This window comes from Eublepharis macularius, chromosome 11, assembly GCF_028583425.1.
Source record: "Eublepharis macularius isolate TG4126 chromosome 11, MPM_Emac_v1.0, whole genome shotgun sequence".
Lineage (NCBI taxonomy): Eukaryota > Metazoa > Chordata > Lepidosauria > Squamata > Eublepharidae > Eublepharis > Eublepharis macularius.
The window spans coordinates 20,355,001-20,373,116 of NC_072800.1; the positions used below are offsets into that span (position 1 = coordinate 20,355,001).

At 48.9% G+C, this 18,116-nt stretch overlaps 1 protein-coding gene across 2 annotated transcripts; it reads left to right on the top strand.

The window, feature by feature from the left end:
* The first annotated feature begins 10,852 nt into the window (after nt 1–10,852).
* On the top strand, nt 10,853–16,827 carry LOC129337769 (uncharacterized). Of its 2 annotated transcripts, none has more exons than XM_054991719.1 (2): nt 10,853–11,418; nt 14,005–16,827. In XM_054991719.1, the coding sequence occupies exons 1-2, from the start codon at nt 11,004–11,006 to the stop codon at nt 14,991–14,993; spliced, it is 1,404 nt and encodes a 467-aa protein (XP_054847694.1). In that variant the 5' UTR covers nt 10,853–11,003; the 3' UTR covers nt 14,994–16,827. The 2 variants fall into 2 exon arrangements, with proteins under 2 accessions (XP_054847694.1, XP_054847695.1); XM_054991720.1 differs by having other exon boundaries at nt 14,008–16,827.
* Nucleotides 16,828–18,116: the final 1,289 nt, after the last annotated feature.

An 18,116-nucleotide genomic window follows, 5' to 3' on the forward strand; every position in this document is an offset into this window, starting at 1 on the left:
AACCAATTTCCCCCATGCTACAGTCCCCACCTTGTAGATCCTAGACGGTCACTTTCTCAATTCAGGGAGCCCCTGTCCCCCTGCTTTTACATTAATCTCTTCCTATGTGGCTTTTGTACATGAAAATCCCATGATCTCTGATACGGCCTTTTTGTGTGGTCAAAGGGAACCCCTCCTTCAATGTTCTCCAGCATAAATCTGGTTGGATCCAACCCAATAAGTACACCTGAGTTAGATAGTGGCTTCTATCATTTATTCAGCTCCATTGCTTGTAATTTTTTCTTGGTTTTAGATTCGTTAGCAAACAGTATATTTCTGTGTACCAAACATATTACATTTTGCTTCATATATCTTTAATGGTTTCTTCCCTTAAATGAATTAATTTGGTTTAATGGATTCTTTGTGTCTTCTCTTTGCCAACGTACCATAGATATGAATCTCCCGGATAGCAAAACGCTCAGTGTGAACCAAACCACCAAAGCGGTGTTTATCATCAAAATGACCCAGCTACAATCAGAAAACACTCAGCGGTTTGTTGGAATGAGATATTTAACTAACAGAGGTCTCATTTAAAATACATGGTGTTAATGAAATAATTTCAATCTCTCCACCAGACAATCAACAGAAACAGCAGGGAAAGAATGGCTGGGGAAGCTACAGGAATCCTAAAGTCCTTCCATTCAAATTAAACTCAATAACTTTTTGTTTTAGTTGCAGAACTATAGTGGCATCAGGCATCATTCCTCAGACTAGCCTTGCATGCTTTTGATTAGTGGCAGGGGACTCATTGGACTGTACAGTATCAGTAGACCATAGCCTCCCAACAGCAGTTGTAAAGGGAAGCAGGAATTGGTTCTTGAAAGAATGATCAACAACTTATGTTGGGTAGATCTTAGTGGGACCTTCTTGTGTCTCTGAATGTGCCTGTATGGCTTGGGATCGAGGTGCCCCCATGTCACCTCGATTATAACTCCCATCAGACTATGAAATGTGTGAAACACTGTGTGAAACATGTGTGAAACACTGCTGATTGTATTGTACTGTCGGAAAACATGGGAAGTAACCTGCCGAACAATAACCTGCCAAATCATTATTTGGCAGGCTCAGAGTCGAGTACAACATGGTAATGTTCAGAAAGAGAAAAACAATGGTAGCAGTTACATTGTGTTAAAACACTATCTCCAGGGCTCAATAAGTAAATAGGAGCTAGGAAATACATTAGTGGGTACCAAGTGCCCGTGGTGGGTGCTGTGATGCCTACAGGCACCGTACTGGGAATTGCAGCTCTAGAATAATAATTAATTTGGGTTGTGAACAAAGGACTACTGCCAAAGACTATTATTGAGGAAGTAGGACCTTTTCCCTCCCTGTTGTACCTAGACAGACAGGGGTGTCTGCTGAGTGGGCAGAGGTATTAACCCCAGCTAGCTTCACTGGTTCCTGACAGATGAAGCCATTTTTATTTCAAACCACCATCCAGCTTTTAAATTCTTCATTTGAACTCAGACATTAATCTTTTGTGATTGGCAATTAATTAGCAGGTGGCTCTTGAAGCTATCCTACATTTGTGGTCAAATGCATGGCCTGGCTGGGAGTATTTTGAAGTTGGCCATTCAGGCAGGCCTTTAGAGGAAACTGCAAGCAGTATCTAACAACAACAACAATAACAACATTTGATTTATATACCACCCTTCAGGACTCGGAGTGTGTTATTATTATCCTCATGGCCCCACCCACCTCCTGGGAGGTGGGTGGGGCTGAGAGAGCTGTGACTGACCCAGGCGCCAACAGGGGGTGGGCTTGGGCCTAGATACCAGGCCTTTCTCCTAAGAGGCTTGCAAAGTCGCTCCTCCTTAGTCTCTGCCTCCATTTTATCCTCACAACATTCGATAACATAATGTTCAATTAATATACTGCCCTTCAGGATAACTTAACACCCACTCAGAGCGGTTTACAAAGTATGTTATTATTATTTTCAGGACAATCACCCTGTGAGGTGGATAGGGCTGAGAGAGCTCCGAGAAGCTGGCTTCAAGCGGAGGAGTGGAGAATCAAACCCGGTTCTCCAGATGAGAGTCCTGCTGCTTTTAGCCCCTACACCAAACTGGCTCTGGGGTTTACAGCTCTTTACTCTATAGCGGCCTTGGAAGGAGGTGAGGGTTATGAACCTGAAGTATTTGGGGACAAACTTCACAAGCAATAGTCTTCTTTCTGGTATTTTTATAATACTTGAATAAACTGTAACCAAATGGTTCAACTTAAGTCACTCTGGGAAACAGAGCATTCTGTGTAGTGAGGAAATCATGAGTTAAGAAAAGCTCTGTTAATAAGCTAATTACTAATTAATCCATTGAAGGGTAGCTTTCCCTGAGGGAATGATAAAAGAGGGGATGTGATAAAAATGCTCTTGGGTGTTTTTTGTGTGCTAAGTAGTAACTTCCAAAGATACTTATAAGAGATCCAAACTACATCCTCTAACATGAGAGATTTGTGTAGCAAAGAGTGTACACAGCAGATCTACTTTGTGGTATAAAAAGTAGATAAAGGTCAAACCATGGTTCAGGCCGAACCTTCAGTCTCAAAACAAGACCTCCCCTCAAAGGCTCAGCACAAAAATTAAGTTCAAGTTGTGGCCTCTTTGAGGTGTTGAGCCTGTAATAATTGGAAAGAGGCCCAGGGCAGCAGAAGAGGCTATGAAATCCTGGGCTAGCACTGAATGAATGTTGAAGTCACCCAGAACAACCAGTCTAGGGGCCAAGCTACAAGTGACGAATGACACAGGTTGGACACTTGTCAGCTTCCCTCAAGTTTTGATGGGTAATGTAGGCATCCTAGTCTTGCAGCTTGGCTCTCCAACTGCTGTCCAATAGACTTTTCAACTGTCACTTGTCCAACATTCCGCCAAGCTGCCTACATTTCCCATCAAAACTTGAAGGAAACTGACAAGTGTCCAACCTGTGTCATTCGTCACTTGTAGTCTGGCCCTAGGTGGCTCTAGCACCATGCCTGAGAGTTCCTCTGCCAACTCAGGGCCAAGCTACACATGACGAATGACACTTGAACGGCAAGTGGATTGAGTGGAGGGCAAGTGAACAGGGAGAAATACACTTGCCGTTCAAGTGTCATTCGTCACTTGTAGCTTGGCCCTCAGAGAGAGTGCCCACTGGAGGTCCTTGTGCTGTCAACTCTCAGGATGCTACAGAAGTTAGATAGACAGCAAGTATCCTTGCCAGATGCTAGCCATCTTTAAAAAATCCCACCCCCATATCTACCAGCTCCCATCTGCACTGAAATAATGCCTTCATCTGACATTATTATTATTATTTATTATATTTATATCCCGCCCTCCCCGCAAGCGGGCTCAGGGCGGGTTACAACAGAAGATAAAATGTACAAGATAAAATCACAATAAATTAACACAGCTTTCTAATACAACACCTGCTCACCTTAAAAAAACCATATAACATCTGACGGAGGTGGAAGTGCAGCTTAACCATGCGTGGTTGCTCATATATGGGGGGTAGATGGTCAATAACCCCTACAGACATAAAGGAGACCAGGAGAGAGGCTCATTTGGTGGAAACCCTGATGGCCTCAACCATATGCCTGGTGGAACATCTCTGTCTTACAGGCCCGCCTGAAGGAGACAAGATCTTGGTGGGCCCGGACATCCTGTTCCAGGTAAGAATTACCCCCAGAAGCACTAAGAAATTGCCCCACGAGCCCCACATTCAACATGTTAATGTTCACAAGGAAGCCTCACAGCAGCCTAGGGCTGCAGATAGTATTCTATGTCATTGCTTCTGATGTAGCTCTTCCTATACTATATTGGAAGATCTTCCACTTATTTTGTACAATAGCTCGGCCCAAGCTGTGCACCCAGGGCAGAGCCACACAGTTAGAGCCCTTGTGCACTTGCCCTTTGGCTTGTGTATCTGATCAGGTGCTGTCACTTTGAAGTTGGGGGAATGACAGTCTTCTCACTGTTGGCAATGCGCAAAGACACAGGAAACAAACTTGGAGCAAGAAGCAAAAGCCAATAAAGGTGCCTCTTCCCCCTCCCCAGACCCAATGAGGAGCAGCTGGGTTCAGCTTTCTATTCATGGCCTCTAAGAATACTTCAAATTGCAGGTAGGGAATTCCATACTTTAATATCCCCCTATGGAATGGGGGGGGGGTGGATTCAGGAGCGGTAAGTTATCACACTCAGGGCCAAGCTACAAGTGGGCCAAGCGTCAAGTGATGAATTACACTTGAATGGCAAGTGAACAGACTCACGTGTATTCCTCCCTGTTCACTTGCGCTCCACTTGCACTCCACTCGATCACGTAGTGAACAGGGAGGAATACACGTGAGTCTGTTCACTTGCCATTCAAGTGTAATTCGTCACCTCTAGCTTGGCCCAAGTGACAAATGATACTTGAATGGCAAGTGAACAGACTCATGTGTATTCCTCCCTGTTCACTTGCGCTGCACTATGTGATCAAGTGGAGTACAAGGGAACAGGGAGGAATACACGTGAGTCTGTTCACTTGCCATTCAAGTATCATGTGTCACTTGTAGCTTGGCCCTTAATTTTACAGCCTCCTTGGAATTCCTGCACATGGGTAATTTTCTGTACTTCTCCTTTCCCTTTTCCTGTAGCTCCGTAGATAAATATGACTAGATCACCTGTACACTTTTTTTATCTTGCCTTTTTTAATCTTTTTCTTTACTTCTTCCAGGAGGTTTGCCCAAAGTACAGGGGCCACCACTGAAAAGGCTCACATATGAGCCATAACCAAAGATACCATGGCAAGGGGAATGACTAAGAGCAGGAACTGGCCAGAAGAATAAAACTGTATCCCAGTTTGCATCAACGGAGGATTCAGAAAACCTTTGAGAGAGTAGAAAGAGAGAAGGACTTAAGTGACAATGCTGCCTATGTGGTAAAGGTCAAGTGAAAGTAGAATGTCCATCTCTGGTTCAAGTCAGGAAAGGTTCAAGGGAGAGGTCAGGCCTCTCTTAGTAATTGCCTAACAACCTCCTAAGAGGCCTGCCTCCCTCACAATTTGAGAACTGTAATAAAAGACAACTAATTCCTCTCAAGAACTAGTTTATGTGAGACTTCTAATCCTAACGAGCCCACAAGGAATTTCACTGCATGTCCTTCAAACTGTTGTTCCCATGACTGTGTTCCCATGATTATGTATTTTGTGGTGTGTATCCCCTTCCCCCTGCCACCCATCTCAAACAGGGGCACAAAGCACTTGTTCTTTCCTAGATCTCTGGAGTCCATGCTGTCATTAGATGACAGCGTTCCATTTGTTTTACCCTCTGAAAAGGCCAGAGCAAAATAACTGTTTAACAAATCCTTCCATGTCTCTCATTGTCTTCCAGTTCCCTACTATCCTTTTTAGTGGACCAATTTTCTCCTTGATGGTCTGTCAGCCGGGAATATATGTGAAGCGCCCTTTATTGGTAGTTGAAGATCCTCTCAGGAAATTGGAGCTTTTCTGCTAATTTTGAAAAACAAGCCAGAATCTGGTTTGAAACAACAATTTTTCCAAACTTCATTTTCTTGACAGTACATAACTGAATTCTGTTTCATTATTTGTTATTAAAGGGAAGCCCAACCAGGTCAGTATGATCATATACCTCCCCGTTTCACAGGCTGGAGACAATTTTCTCCAATGATACAGAGCTATTGTTTTTCCTGTGGTACACATACTCTTTATTTCTGTTCCACTATTATGTCCCTAAGGATGGGGAGGGAAAGTTAGACACAACTTAGGTAGAAGATTAACTATAGTTTCTTCTGAGAGCCAAAGGTGGTGAGGAATATCCATTCAGCTCTATAAAACTTTTCTCACAAGCCCTGCATTCTCTGCCCCTGCCCACAGAGGTGAGGTTGGGTGAAAACCGGATGCAAGACGTTTTCAGTAGTGGTTCTTCATCTGCGAAATACCCCTCACTTGGCTGCTCACCTGGTGCTCACCCTACTTTCTTTGAGGGGCCAGGCTAGGATTTTTTAATAGTCTGCTCGTAGTCTGGGAACAGTTACAAGTATTATTTAGACAGCTAAATGTTTTATGCTCTGTGTTTTTATTGGCTGGTTTTTGTATTATTTTATGATTTGTGATTTTATCTTTTATGTTGTGATCTGCCTCAAGCAGAGGCAGCATTAAAAGGTTTTAAATAAATAAATATACATGATGACCTATGGTGTATTGCTGTAGTTTCTTTGGGAACATCTTATATTCTTGTGTGTGTGGTGCCCTCAAGTCATAGCTGAAAAGCCTTGGTGGGGTTTTCATGGCAAGAGACAATCAGAGGTGGTTTGCCATTGCCTGCCTCTTCAACCATGGTCTTCGTTGGAGGTCTCCCATCCAATTACTAACCAAGGCTGACCTTGCTGAGCTTCTGAGATCTGACAAGATCAGGCTCACCTGGGCTATCCAGGTCAGGTTTATGGGCAAATGGTTATTCAGTGACTCCAGGCAAATATATCGTACATCACCAGCACTGTTCCCTGCCTCATTTGGACAGGATTACTCCTGTAAAAAACTTGACACAATGGGAGTCATAGTTTTGTTGTCCATCTTTGGGAATTAGGAGATGTAAATAAAACATAAATTTCATGTTTAAAAAGGAAAGTCGTGATCATTATTATTCTTTCTGGTGACTTTTTTTGTTGCTTTGGTTTCTGAAACATGTAAAGTAGGTTAGGCAATTCTCTACCCCCACCCACCCCATACAACCATCTCCTAAAGATGAGAGTGACTCTGTAGTCGTGTGAAATACAGTTTTGTCTTCAAGAGACAAAAAGAATATTGCCATAAAAGTTGTAATTTCCCACTTGAACACCAAGTGAAAGGATGAAAATAATTCAAACTCCGCAGCTCATTCGCCTTCCTGCCTGCCTCGCTCCCTCCTCCTTTTCATCCACTCCTCAAATGGCTACCTTGGGGTTGAGATTCCAAAGTTGAAAAGCTCAAGAATTCAAGGTCGACCTCCAAAGGTTGAGAAATAACTTAATATGATATAGCAGAAGGCTCATTATTTTCCTCTGCTCCCCATGCAAAGGAAAATAAATGGCCTCAAAATGGTTTACTGAAATTTCACTTCTAGTCTAGACGCTGAGCTGGTTCATATGTGCACACCAGTTTCTCAGTGACTACAGCAACACAGTGGTTGATATGTACAAACTGGTCATCCCCACGTGAAAACCCACAACAGAACTAATGCCAGTAACTGAACTTATCATTCCACATTATCTCAGACACGATGTTTTTTAACGGAGTTACTTCACACAGTTAGATCAAGATGGGTACCCATATTAGTCTGTCTGTAGCAATAGAAAAGAGCAAGAGTCCGGTTGTACCTATAAAATGAATAAAATTTGTGGTAGAGTATGAGCTTTTGTGAGTCACAGCTCACTTCTTCAGGTATGACTCACAAAAGCTCATACCCGACCACAAATTTGTTAATCATATAAGTGCTACTGTACTCTTGCTTTTTTCTACTTCACACAGTCAGCTAAGCCATTTTGGGAATTTAACCAACTGAATTATATACTAGTCCAGAACACACAAAACTTCCCTATACATTCACTGACGACCCGAGGAGGGATGGCAGGTGCATGTAAGCTAGTCCCACCCTGCCTCTGTGCGATTGCCTGGTCATCTGCAGGGCCAAGCACACATAGGAAGTGGTTGTACAAGCTCTCCCTTCCTGTGATCAGCAACGGTGACGTTCAGAAAGCATCACTGATCGTTGGGGTGGGATTGTGCACGCAACAATTTCCTCCACATGTTCACGTCCTGCAAATGAGCAGGAAATCTCCAGAGGTGGGGGATGAGGCCAGCATGCACACACACACTGCCTTTTACCTCACATTCAGGGAATTCTCGATAATTCTCAATTCAGCAATTGTATAATTTTTGCTTAGAAATAAGCAGGGCTCATTTTGAGGGGGAACACACCGGAACACAGTTCCAGCAGTTCCCCAAAGAGGTCACATGTCAGGTGGCCCCGCCCACCTGACTCATTTTGGGCCCGTTTCATCCTGGATTGGGGCCGAAAGCCCAGATCGGGCCTCTGACAGGTGGTGAATCACTCTCCCGCTCAGCAACGGCCCAATCCTGACCATTTTGGGCCCCTTTTCGGCCATTTTCAGCCCCTTTTTGCCATTTTGGGCCCAATTTCAGCCCTGAATGGCCAGGATTGTGTCCAAAACAGCTAGGATAAGTGATGCCAAGGGGTGTGGCATATGCAAATCAGCTATGCAAATGAAACATTTCTAGTGATGGCAGGGTGTGTGGCATATGCTAATGAGTTATTCTAATGAGTTATGCCAATGAGTTCCTCCAGCTCTTTTTCTACAAAATGACCCTTGGAAATAAGTATCCAAACATTAGAGCATAGCTTCCCAGCCTCTTCAAGTCTGCAGGCACCTTTGGAATTCTGACACAGGGCAGTAGACACAACCACAAAATGGCTGCCACGGGAGACAGGGCCAACCACAAAATGGAGTGAGTTTGTGCATAACTCTAATGGTAGCTCTTCAGCGTTACGGGCAGAAACTCTGTTTAAAAGAATGCCTTTTAAAATGAACATATTGTTTAAAAACATTGCCTTGCATACACACAGTAGTGCAGTGAAGATCATTGTGCTATTGTGGCAAGTGTTGCTGAAACAACTTTTTAAAAATCTACACCGCCAATTGAATCTCCAATGGCCAATCAGAAGCCCTGCTGGGCAAAAGCCTTACCTGGACCCACCTTCTCTCTAAAACACTTGGTGGGCACCAGGAAAGGCATCAATGGGTGCCATGTTGGGGACTCACAGGAATAGTCAGTAACAAGAGAACCCTCTGATGGGGAGGCATACCGGAGACCTTCTTGGACATTCTTTGCTTATACGTGAAACCGTAGCTTAAAAGTTATTTGAGAACTGTTAGTCTGACAACTCTCTGCATAATTGCAACGGGAAATTACGTTAATTTTTGCGAGCAGACTGCACAACTTGTTTTTGAAAGACCTTGTTGTTGTATTGCCCTTTTTGAGCACAAACCCTTTGTCACCAAGGGCACATGAACTTGTTAATAAAACAATAGAAGTCGCTTCTTCTTCAGCAATCATTACAAGCCTGAGCTCTTGACAAACTTGATTACAGCTGTAAGAACATCTCATTAATTTAATTAGCAGCAAAGGGACTTCACTTTTAAATAATTTTTAGCTAAGTGCAGCTAGATTTCATAAATAAATGATAGCAATTTTTTTTATTACCAGGAGATTCTTTGTGATCCCGTTTGTTTTAATTAACATATTCTGAAGGAAAATAATTGTTTCTCCACCTAAGATTATCCTTGATGCTTTTTATTAACAGGCTCAAGTCTTGTAAAGATTGTCTATCCTCAGATAGAACAACGGCAATTGCAATTGGTTTGTTTGTGCAAGAGAGGCTTGTAGAAAAACGAACTTGGCCGCTTCCATTTTGTCTGTTCCCCTTATTAGAGCCCTGTTTGCCTCCATTTTTTGCTCTAGAGAAAATAAACAAGTATATGGCCAGCAGCAAAAACCACCCTTCTCGTCTTTGTCTAGGGAGGACCTTTGCCAGTAATTAATGATCTTCACCTCAGTGTAAGGATAGCTGGGTCCCAGATGGAGGGACTCAGAAATGAAATTTATTCCAGGGATCATGGCAGGGGAATTAGCCAACATTCTGCAAAAAGTACAAAGTAGCCAAATATCCAGTACCTTCTAAAGAACCAGTTACTCTGCTCAAGTGGGACAGAGAGGAGAAGGAGGAAGAGTTCAACCGAGCAAAACAAACTGATAGTACCAATTATGATATTCAGGGAGGTCTAGCGCTGATGCAGGCTGGGCAGAAAATAATCCAAGGCTGGGGGTGGGGGTACTCTTCCTGGCATGTGCCAGGTGGAAAATCCTCAGCTTAGAAGATAATGGGCAGGCAAAAGCACATTTTACGGCAATTCTGCCCCCAATTTTAGGATAAAGAGATGGTGCCTTAGGAAGCAAAGGATGCTATAATGAGCACATGTACATGCCTGGGAGAGGACAGTTCATGAGCCCAAATACCCCATTTACTTGAAAAGAAGAAAAGTCACCCCCACACACAGACACACAAGACTGCCATCAATACAAATAGGCACTCCCGGTGCGCGTGCGCGCGCGCGCTTACCCGGGTGCCTGGCTTTGCCCTCATGCACGGAGGGAGAGCGGCTGGCTTTCCCGGGCATCCGGGAGCCTGACGTGGGCGTGGTTTCAGAGCCGTTATTGGCTCTGCCCGCCTTCCCCCTCCGTGCAGTTGCTGGCTGGCTCGTGGGGGAGAGGACGTGCGGCCGCGTCTGCTGCGCTGCGCTGAGGCCGCACGCCGGGACGGACTTCGGCCGAGGAGGCTTTGCCGCGGCTTTCCTTTGAGGGAGAGGGCTGTCGGCTGTGAATCCGGTCGCGGGGACTGAGCGTTCGTTGCTCTAGCCCCCTCCCCCCCGTTTTTTCTCCCAGGGCTCCGGGTTCTGGGCGGGTTGGGGGCGGTGGGGGTGGTTGTTCCCCCCCCCTTACCTGGTTCTGTTTTTGCGGCGCCGTTTCCGCGCCGCTGCAGTTGAGAACAGCGGCTCCTCGCCCTACAGGGTGGCCGCCCTCTGGGGTGGTCTTGTTGGCACCCTACCTCTTGCCCCACCCCCACCCCTTTCCCTCTGGTGGCCCTAGGGTGGCCTTTGCCTTTTCTTCTCTCCAATATAGTATTTAAAAAAAAAAGAGAGAGAGAGAGAGAGAGAGAGAGGGAGGGAGGGAGACTGAGAGTGTGGGGGAGAGTGTGGGGGAGAGGCTAGGTTGGGAGGAGGTTTTAATCGGCTGTATCTAGTAGCATACGCTGGGAATTTTATCCGGCCGTGACCTTAGGGCACGATTTGCATTACTGGCCCTGGTATTATTTGTGTTGCTGGTGAGGGCCTAGTGCCTGGTGTGTCGGTTGGCATCTGCCCCCCTCCCCTTGTCATCATGCCTCCAAAAAAAGGGGTAGGCAACAGCAAAGGCAAGCAGCCTGCTAAGCGCCCCAAAGTCAGTGGGCCTCCCCCTGATTCGTCCTCTGATGAGGAGGATTCAGGGTCGCTCCGGCAGGAAATTTTGGCCAAGTTGGCCTTATTGGAACGGGCAAAGGGGGTTTCTTCTGGTCAGGTAGTTCCCGGCAGGGCTGGTAGGGCTTCTAAGAAGGTTTCCCGGGCCACTTTTCAGCGCGATGTCCTCACGCGTCTTTCTGTTCTGGAAAGTTATACAGGTGGTGAGATGAGCGGTGCGGGCGTGCTTCAGGAAGATCTGGACCGAGCTGGGCCTTCGGCACGGGCAGAGGATGACACAGCCGAGGTGTCGGAGGTTCCTCCAGTAGCGGTGGCAGTGGATCAAGTGGAGCCCGAGGGTAAGTCCGCTTTGACACAGACATCTCAGACATGGCCATGGGGGCCTATAGGGTCATCATGTGGTCCCACTAGCTGGGGATCTCAGTTGCCACATTCTTCCTATTCTAGTCATCCGGCTTGGCCAGGTATTCCAGGGCAGCTGCAACCTGTAGGTGTTGGGCCATGGCAGCCTTGGGGTCAGGCGCCTGTCCCGGCTCAGCAAGGGCTGGGGGGACTGGGTCCGGTCCCTGTTACGCCTGGTTCCATACCCGCTGCACCTGCTTCTTCAGCCACTGCGGGGGGTAGCCCACAACCGTTTGGGCAACCGGCAGCTTTCTGGCCTCCCTATCTAGGGGGTCTTTATTATCAGCCCACCGCCTTGGGGTCGTTGCCCTACCGGGCCATGCCGTTTGGTGACGCGGCCCTCCCTTTGGGAGACCACCTGACCCCTGCCACCAGGGACAAGATATTGCGTGGTGAGTTCGTCGACGTCTTTGCTCTTCTTTTCCGGGAACTGGAAAAGAAGGATAAAGAGGACATGGATGAACGCGATAAGGAGAGGATGAAGAGGCGTAAGGTGGATCGTTCCTGGTCCAATTGGCTGCCGGGTATGTTGATCTATGCCGGGGTTCTTGCCCGCGCGCAGCCTCACAGGGCTGCCCCCCTGTTTCAATATATTGATATTATATACAGGGGATATACGGATTTCGTTGGTGCTGCTTGGATGCAGTACGACGAAGAGTTCCGTATGCGTGCAGCTTCTGATCCTACCTTGCCGTGGGACCGTATACATCAGCAGCTTTGGCTGCAGTTGATGGCCCCCGCCAAACCCAATTTGGGCGATAGGGCTGACAGTGGGCATTTGTTGCATAGGCCTGCCTCCACCTCTGGTACCCGCGCCTCAGCGGGGCAGCCGGTTCAGCCCCGGCTGCTTTGTTGGGACTTTGCCTATCAGGGCGTGTGTTCCAGAAAAGGGTGCGGGTTTAAGCATGAGTGCCCACGATGTAAGGGCCCCCATTCATTTCCGGCCTGCCCCCGCCCCAAGCCTCGGGGTGGCGGGTATAGGCGCCCAGGAGGCGGCTCCGGACAAGTTGCTCCTGACAAAGGGTCCTTCTCCCATAAAGCTGAGGGTTCTGGCTGAGGCCTTGCGGAATTATCCTGACAGAGTTTCTGCACGGTTTTTGTTAGACGGCTTCACTTATGGTTTTAAAATTCCGTTTCAGGGCCCTCGGGCCCCTTTCATGTCCCAAAATTTGCGTTCAGTTAAGGGTTTGGAGGACGTAGTTAGGCGTAAGATAGACAAGGAATGTGCTGAAGGGCGTGTCTTGGGCCCATTTGCAGCCCCTCCGGTGCCCAATTTGAGGGTTTCCCCCCTGGGAGTTGTGCCTAAGAAGGCAGCGGGTGAGTATCGGCTGATACATCACTTGTCTTTCCCCAAGGGGGATTCCGTTAATGACGCCATTCCGGAGCATTTGTGTTCCGTCAGGTATACGTCATTTGACGAGGCGGTTAGTATGGTTAAGAGGAATGGTTGGGGTGCGGAAATGGCGAAATGCGACATAAAGTCAGCATTTCGCCTTCTCCCTGTGCACCCGGGGGACTTTGAGTTGTTGGGGTTCTCCTTTGAGGGCCGGATTTACATGGACAGGGCGCTCCCAATGGGTTGCTCTGTGTCCTGTGCGGCCTTTGAGAAGTTTAGTTCCTTTTTGGAGTGGGCCTTGCGTCAGAGGCTGCGAAGCCGTGACTCCGCCCACTACCTTGATGATTTTATTTTTTGTGGTCCCCAGGGGTCTGGACAATGTGCCCGCCTGTTGGTGGGTTTTATGGCGTTGGCGGAGGAACTCGGTGTTCCGCTGGCGCATGAGAAGACCGAGGGGCCCACGCAGGTGTTGACGTACCTAGGGATCGAGATTGATACGGTGGCGCAGACATTTCGTCTCCCAGCAGCCAAAGTGGCCGATTTGCGTGAGCGGTTGATTGCCATGCGTGGTAAACACAAGGTTACGCTACGTGAGCTGCAACAGCTCGTGGGTCACCTGAATTTCGCTTGCAAGGCTGTGGCACCTGGGCGCGCCTTTTTGCGACGCCTGTGTGAGGTTATGGCAGGCTTGCGTTTGCCCCATCATAAGGTTAGGTTGTCTGTAGGTGTTAGGGAGGACCTTCAGGTGTGGGAGGACTTTCTTGCCTCATTCAATGGAGTGACTTTATGGCGGGAGGAATTGCTCCTGGAGGCTGAATTGCGGGTGGCTTCAGACGCTTCCGGGGCTTGGGGCTTCGGTGTCTTTTTTCGGGGACACTGGTGCGCGGAGCCTTGGCCAGCTGGTTGGCGCACTACAGGCGTCACTAGGGATCTCACGTTTTTGGAATTTTTTCCAATCCTGGTTGCGCTTTGGTTGTGGGGGGATGAGCTCGCTAACCATGTTGTCCACTTTTGGTGCGACAACATGGCAGTGGTGCACGTGATCAATTCCCTCTCTGCCAGATCTCCCAGGGTCATGGGGTTGGTCAGGCCATTTACGCTCCGCTGCCTTCGCCTGAACATTTTGTTCAGGGCTAGGCACGTCCCTGGTATTGACAATGGGGTGGCGGACGCTCTGTCTCGCCAGCAGATGGAGCGCTTTCGCCTGCTTGCACCCGGCGCAGACCCCTCGCCATCTCTGATGCCTGTGGAGTTGTGGAGTCTTGGAGGGACGAAGTGCACAGAGCCATCCGTCTAGCCATCGCACCCAGCACGAGGAGAGCGTATGATCGCGCTGTGCGGCAGTTCATGAGCTTCCGTATTGAGGCTGGTTTGGAGCAGTGCTGGCCCATTCCGGCTGAGCACCTTATGCAATTCTGTGTTGCGAGAAGGGCTGGCGGCCTATCCGTTAAGTCCATTCGGGGGCTCTTGGCTGCCCTGGCCTTTATTAGCAAGGCTAGGGGAGTTCCGGAGATGACCGGCGACTTCAGGATTCGTAAGATGCTTGAGGGTTGGTCCCGGGAGGCTGGCGCGCGGCAGGATGCTAGGCAACCTATTTCGCCAGCCATACTGAAAGGATTGGTGGGCGCCTGGCAGTCGGTTTGCCTATCGGGCTATGAAGCGGCGCTCTTCCACGCGGCGGCGCTTACGGCCTTCTTTGGGGCTCTCAGGGTTGGTGAGTTGGTGGCTCAGTCTCGCTTGGACCTCTCTCAGCGGGCGTTGCTACTTCAGGATGTTCGGTTTGTGGGAGAGAAAGTCTCTTTAAGGATCCGGTCGTCCAAGACTGACCAGCATCGTAAAGGGTCGACTGTTTGGTTGGGCTCTTGCGCTGACGCCGAGTTGTGCCCGGTTAGGGGCTTGCGGGCGTATCTCGAGAAGAGGGGAGATGGCGAGGGTCTTCTCTTTCGCCATTGCGATGAGTCCCCTCTCACCAGGTATCAGTTCTGGTCTGTCACTGGGCGGGCCTTGGCTAAGTTGGGCCTGGAGGGCTTCAAGTTTGGTACCCATTCTTTCAGAATTGGGGCGGCTTCTACCGCCGCTGCCATGGGATACACTGATGCGGCTATTCGCAGGGTTGGGCGGTGGCGTTCGGCGGCTTACCGGGGGTATGTCCGCCCTCTGCCTGCCCCGAAGTGAGCTGTGTTGACTGTTCTTTCTTTTAGGTGCTGTGGTTCGCCGTGGGAGGTGTCGGATCCTCATCTGCGGGCACAGCATGGTCTTCTGGGCCGCCCATCAGGCCAAGAGGACCCACCTCGGATCCCAGCTTGGCCTCAGCCGTTGGGCCCAGATCGAGTGGCAGGGCCGTCGGGGCCTGCGTTGGCCGGGCCTGTTGCCTCTCCTGTTTGAGGGAAGGTCTGCCCCTCCGCCTCATTTTTTAGTTATACATTTAGGGGGTAATGACTTAGGTTGGGTCAAGGGGAAGGCTCTTACGCTGCAAGCGCAAGCTGACCTTCGGTTTATTTTGAGCCGGTGGCCGGGCGTTCTTATTATCTATTCGGCCATCCTCCCCCGGCGTGTATGGAAGGAGGCTTTGGATCATGATGCTGTCGAACGGACTAGGCGTAAGGCCAATAAGGCCATGTTTAAGGCTTTGGGTGAGGGCCTGGGGGTTTATTTACCCCATCCTCAAATTAGGGACACGTACGCCGACCTCTTTAGGGGGGATGGTGTTCACCTGTCCTTTAAAGGTAATGAGATCTTTCTTACGGATTTGCGGCAAGGGTTGAGGTTGGCCCTGCAGGAGATGTGGGGCGTTAGGGCCTAAGCAGAGGCTTGGCCCTAACGGTGGCAGGTTAGCTGGGGTAGGCAGAGCGGGCTGGTGAGCACCCGGTGGCACATCCCCATTGGTGGGGAATGGGGGTCTGTCTCGGATCGGCTGGCGGGCCTTACGGTTGCCAGCTGAGAGGGCAGACTGCCCTTGGGACCCCCCGGAAAAGGCATTACCTCGGGCCTTACGGCTGGGGTGTATGGCGCTTTAAAGGGGGGAACCATTAGCCTGGTCGGCTGGGTTATAGCCATGCAGTGGATGGCTTGCGCCTAGGGCAGGGGGTGCTCGCCCATGCAGTACGAGGAGCTGGTCACAGTGACCCCCTTGCTCGAACTGTACCGCTAGTTTCACCCTTGCCGTTAGTTAAGTCCTAGTTCAAGTGTTCAGGTTGAATTGGTCAATAAAAGGCCCTGTTTCACCCAAGCCTTGTGTCCGTCTCTTCTTTCCGAATATGTGGGCAAATAGGCACTCCCGGTGCGCGTGCGCGCGCGCGCTTACCCGGGTGCCTGGCTTTGCCCTCATGCACGGAGGGAGAGCGGCTGGCTTTCCCGGGCATCCGGGAGCCTGACGTGGGCGTGGTTTCAGAGCCGTTATTGGCTCTGCCCGCCTTCCCCCTCCGTGCAGTTGCTGGCTGGCTCGTCCCACCCTCCTCACCCTTGGATTGGCAGTACAGGTACAGCCGGTCGCCGTTTTGGGGCCAGGTAGGAATTTTTTCACCCCTCACTGGATTGGCAGTTTGTGGGGGGTGTTTTTCGCCTACCTTGTACTGCCTGGGTTTGGGTGTAGGTTTTGTTGTTGGCAGGTTAGCTGGGGTAGGCAGAGCGGGCTGGTGAGCACCCGGTGGCACATCCCCATTGGTGGGGAATGGGGGTCTGTCTCGGATCGGCTGGCGGGCCTTACGGTTGCCAGCTGAGAGGGCAGACTGCCCTTGGGACCCCCCGGAAAAGGCATTACCTCGGGCCTTACGGCTGGGGTGTATGGCGCTTTAAAGGGGGGAACCATTAGCCTGGTCGGCTGGGTTATAGCCATGCAGTGGATGGCTTGCGCCTAGGGCAGGGGGTGCTCGCCCATGCAGTACGAGGAGCTGGTCACAGTGACCCCCTTGCTCGAACTGTACCGCTAGTTTCACCCTTGCCGTTAGTTAAGTCCTAGTTCAAGTGTTCAGGTTGAATTGGTCAATAAAAGGCCCTGTTTCACCCAAGCCTTGTGTCCGTCTCTTCTTTCCGAATATGTGGGCAAATAGGGGTTGTCTTAAATTCACACACAGTTTACAGGTAGGTACAGTAGTAAATCTCTCTCTCTCTCTCTCTCTCTCTCTCTCTCTCTCTCTCTCTCTCTCTCTCTCTCTCTCTCTCTCTCTCTCTGTGTGTGTGTGTGTGTGTGTGTGTGTGTGTGTGTGTGTGTGTGTGTGTTCTGAAGGAAAATAATTGTTTCTCCACCTAAAATTATCCTTGATGCTTTTTATTAACAGGCTCTAGTCTTGTAAAGATTATATATATCAAGCAAAATTGTGAATGGCACTAGAAGGATTGTATGGCTTCAGAAGGCCAATTCAAACCTGGATAAAAGCAGAAATCAGAACAAACATAGGCTTAGATCCATTGGACAAGGTAATAGCAAGAGGCCCCATTGAGACAAAAGCCCCAATAATAAGACCTGTGGACCTTTGATCACTTGGGATTCCAGAGACCTCCCATGCTCCCTCTCCACCATTGGCCATTCCTGTGGCAGCTCAGCTGGGCAGCAGGAGATAAGTGTGGGGAAATGGAGGCCAATCAACATTGCCTTTGATGCTCTAGCATTCAGTAATAACTCTATGGTAAACCAGAGTGTTGGCTAAATGTTAGTGTAGGAGCCCTTGCCAGTGACACTCTAGCATTTGGTTAAAGACAGAGCATTCCCACCAATGATGCAATGATGCTACTTCCTGTCATGCCAGAAGTGATATTGTGTCACCAGCTACATCATTATGTCACCACTGGTGAGTCTCCCGCTGATTGCCAGTTTCTTGCTGGCAACCCTATAATTAGTCATCTGAAATGCTGGTTTTCAGTAATGTAGGGTGTTTCCAGAAGACTCCCTAGGATACCTTTTCATCTCCAGTGTGTGATTGAACCAGGTGTTTCCCGATTCCCCCCTCCCCCCGTCTTTACATTTCTGAACTGCTTAGTGGTGTAGTGGTTAAAGTGTCTGACTAGGATTTATTTATTCAATTTATATATATTTTATTTATTCAATTTATATACCGCCCATCCCAGGGGCTCTGGGTGACCCAGGTTCAAATTCCATTCTACCATGGAAGCTTGCTGGGTGACCTTGGAGCAAGTCACACACACTCAGCTTCACCTACCTCACAGGGTTGTTGTGGAGATAAATGGAGGACAGGAGAATTACGTAAGCCACTTTGGGTCTGCATTGGGGAGAAATGTTGGGTATATTTAAAGCAAATAAATAAAATAATAAATAAGGGAAGACTTTATTCCCCATTCCCT

Bases quoted from the DNA above. Each gene is read 5' to 3' on its own strand.
- LOC129337769 (XM_054991719.1), top strand. From the start codon at position 11,004: ATGCCTCCAAAAAAAGGGGTAGGCAACAGCAAAGGCAAGCAGCCTGCT. The intron at 11,419-14,004 runs GTAAGTCCGCTT...CTGTCTCGCCAG, and splicing joins GGATCAAGTGGAGCCCGAGG to CAGATGGAGCGCTTTCGCCT.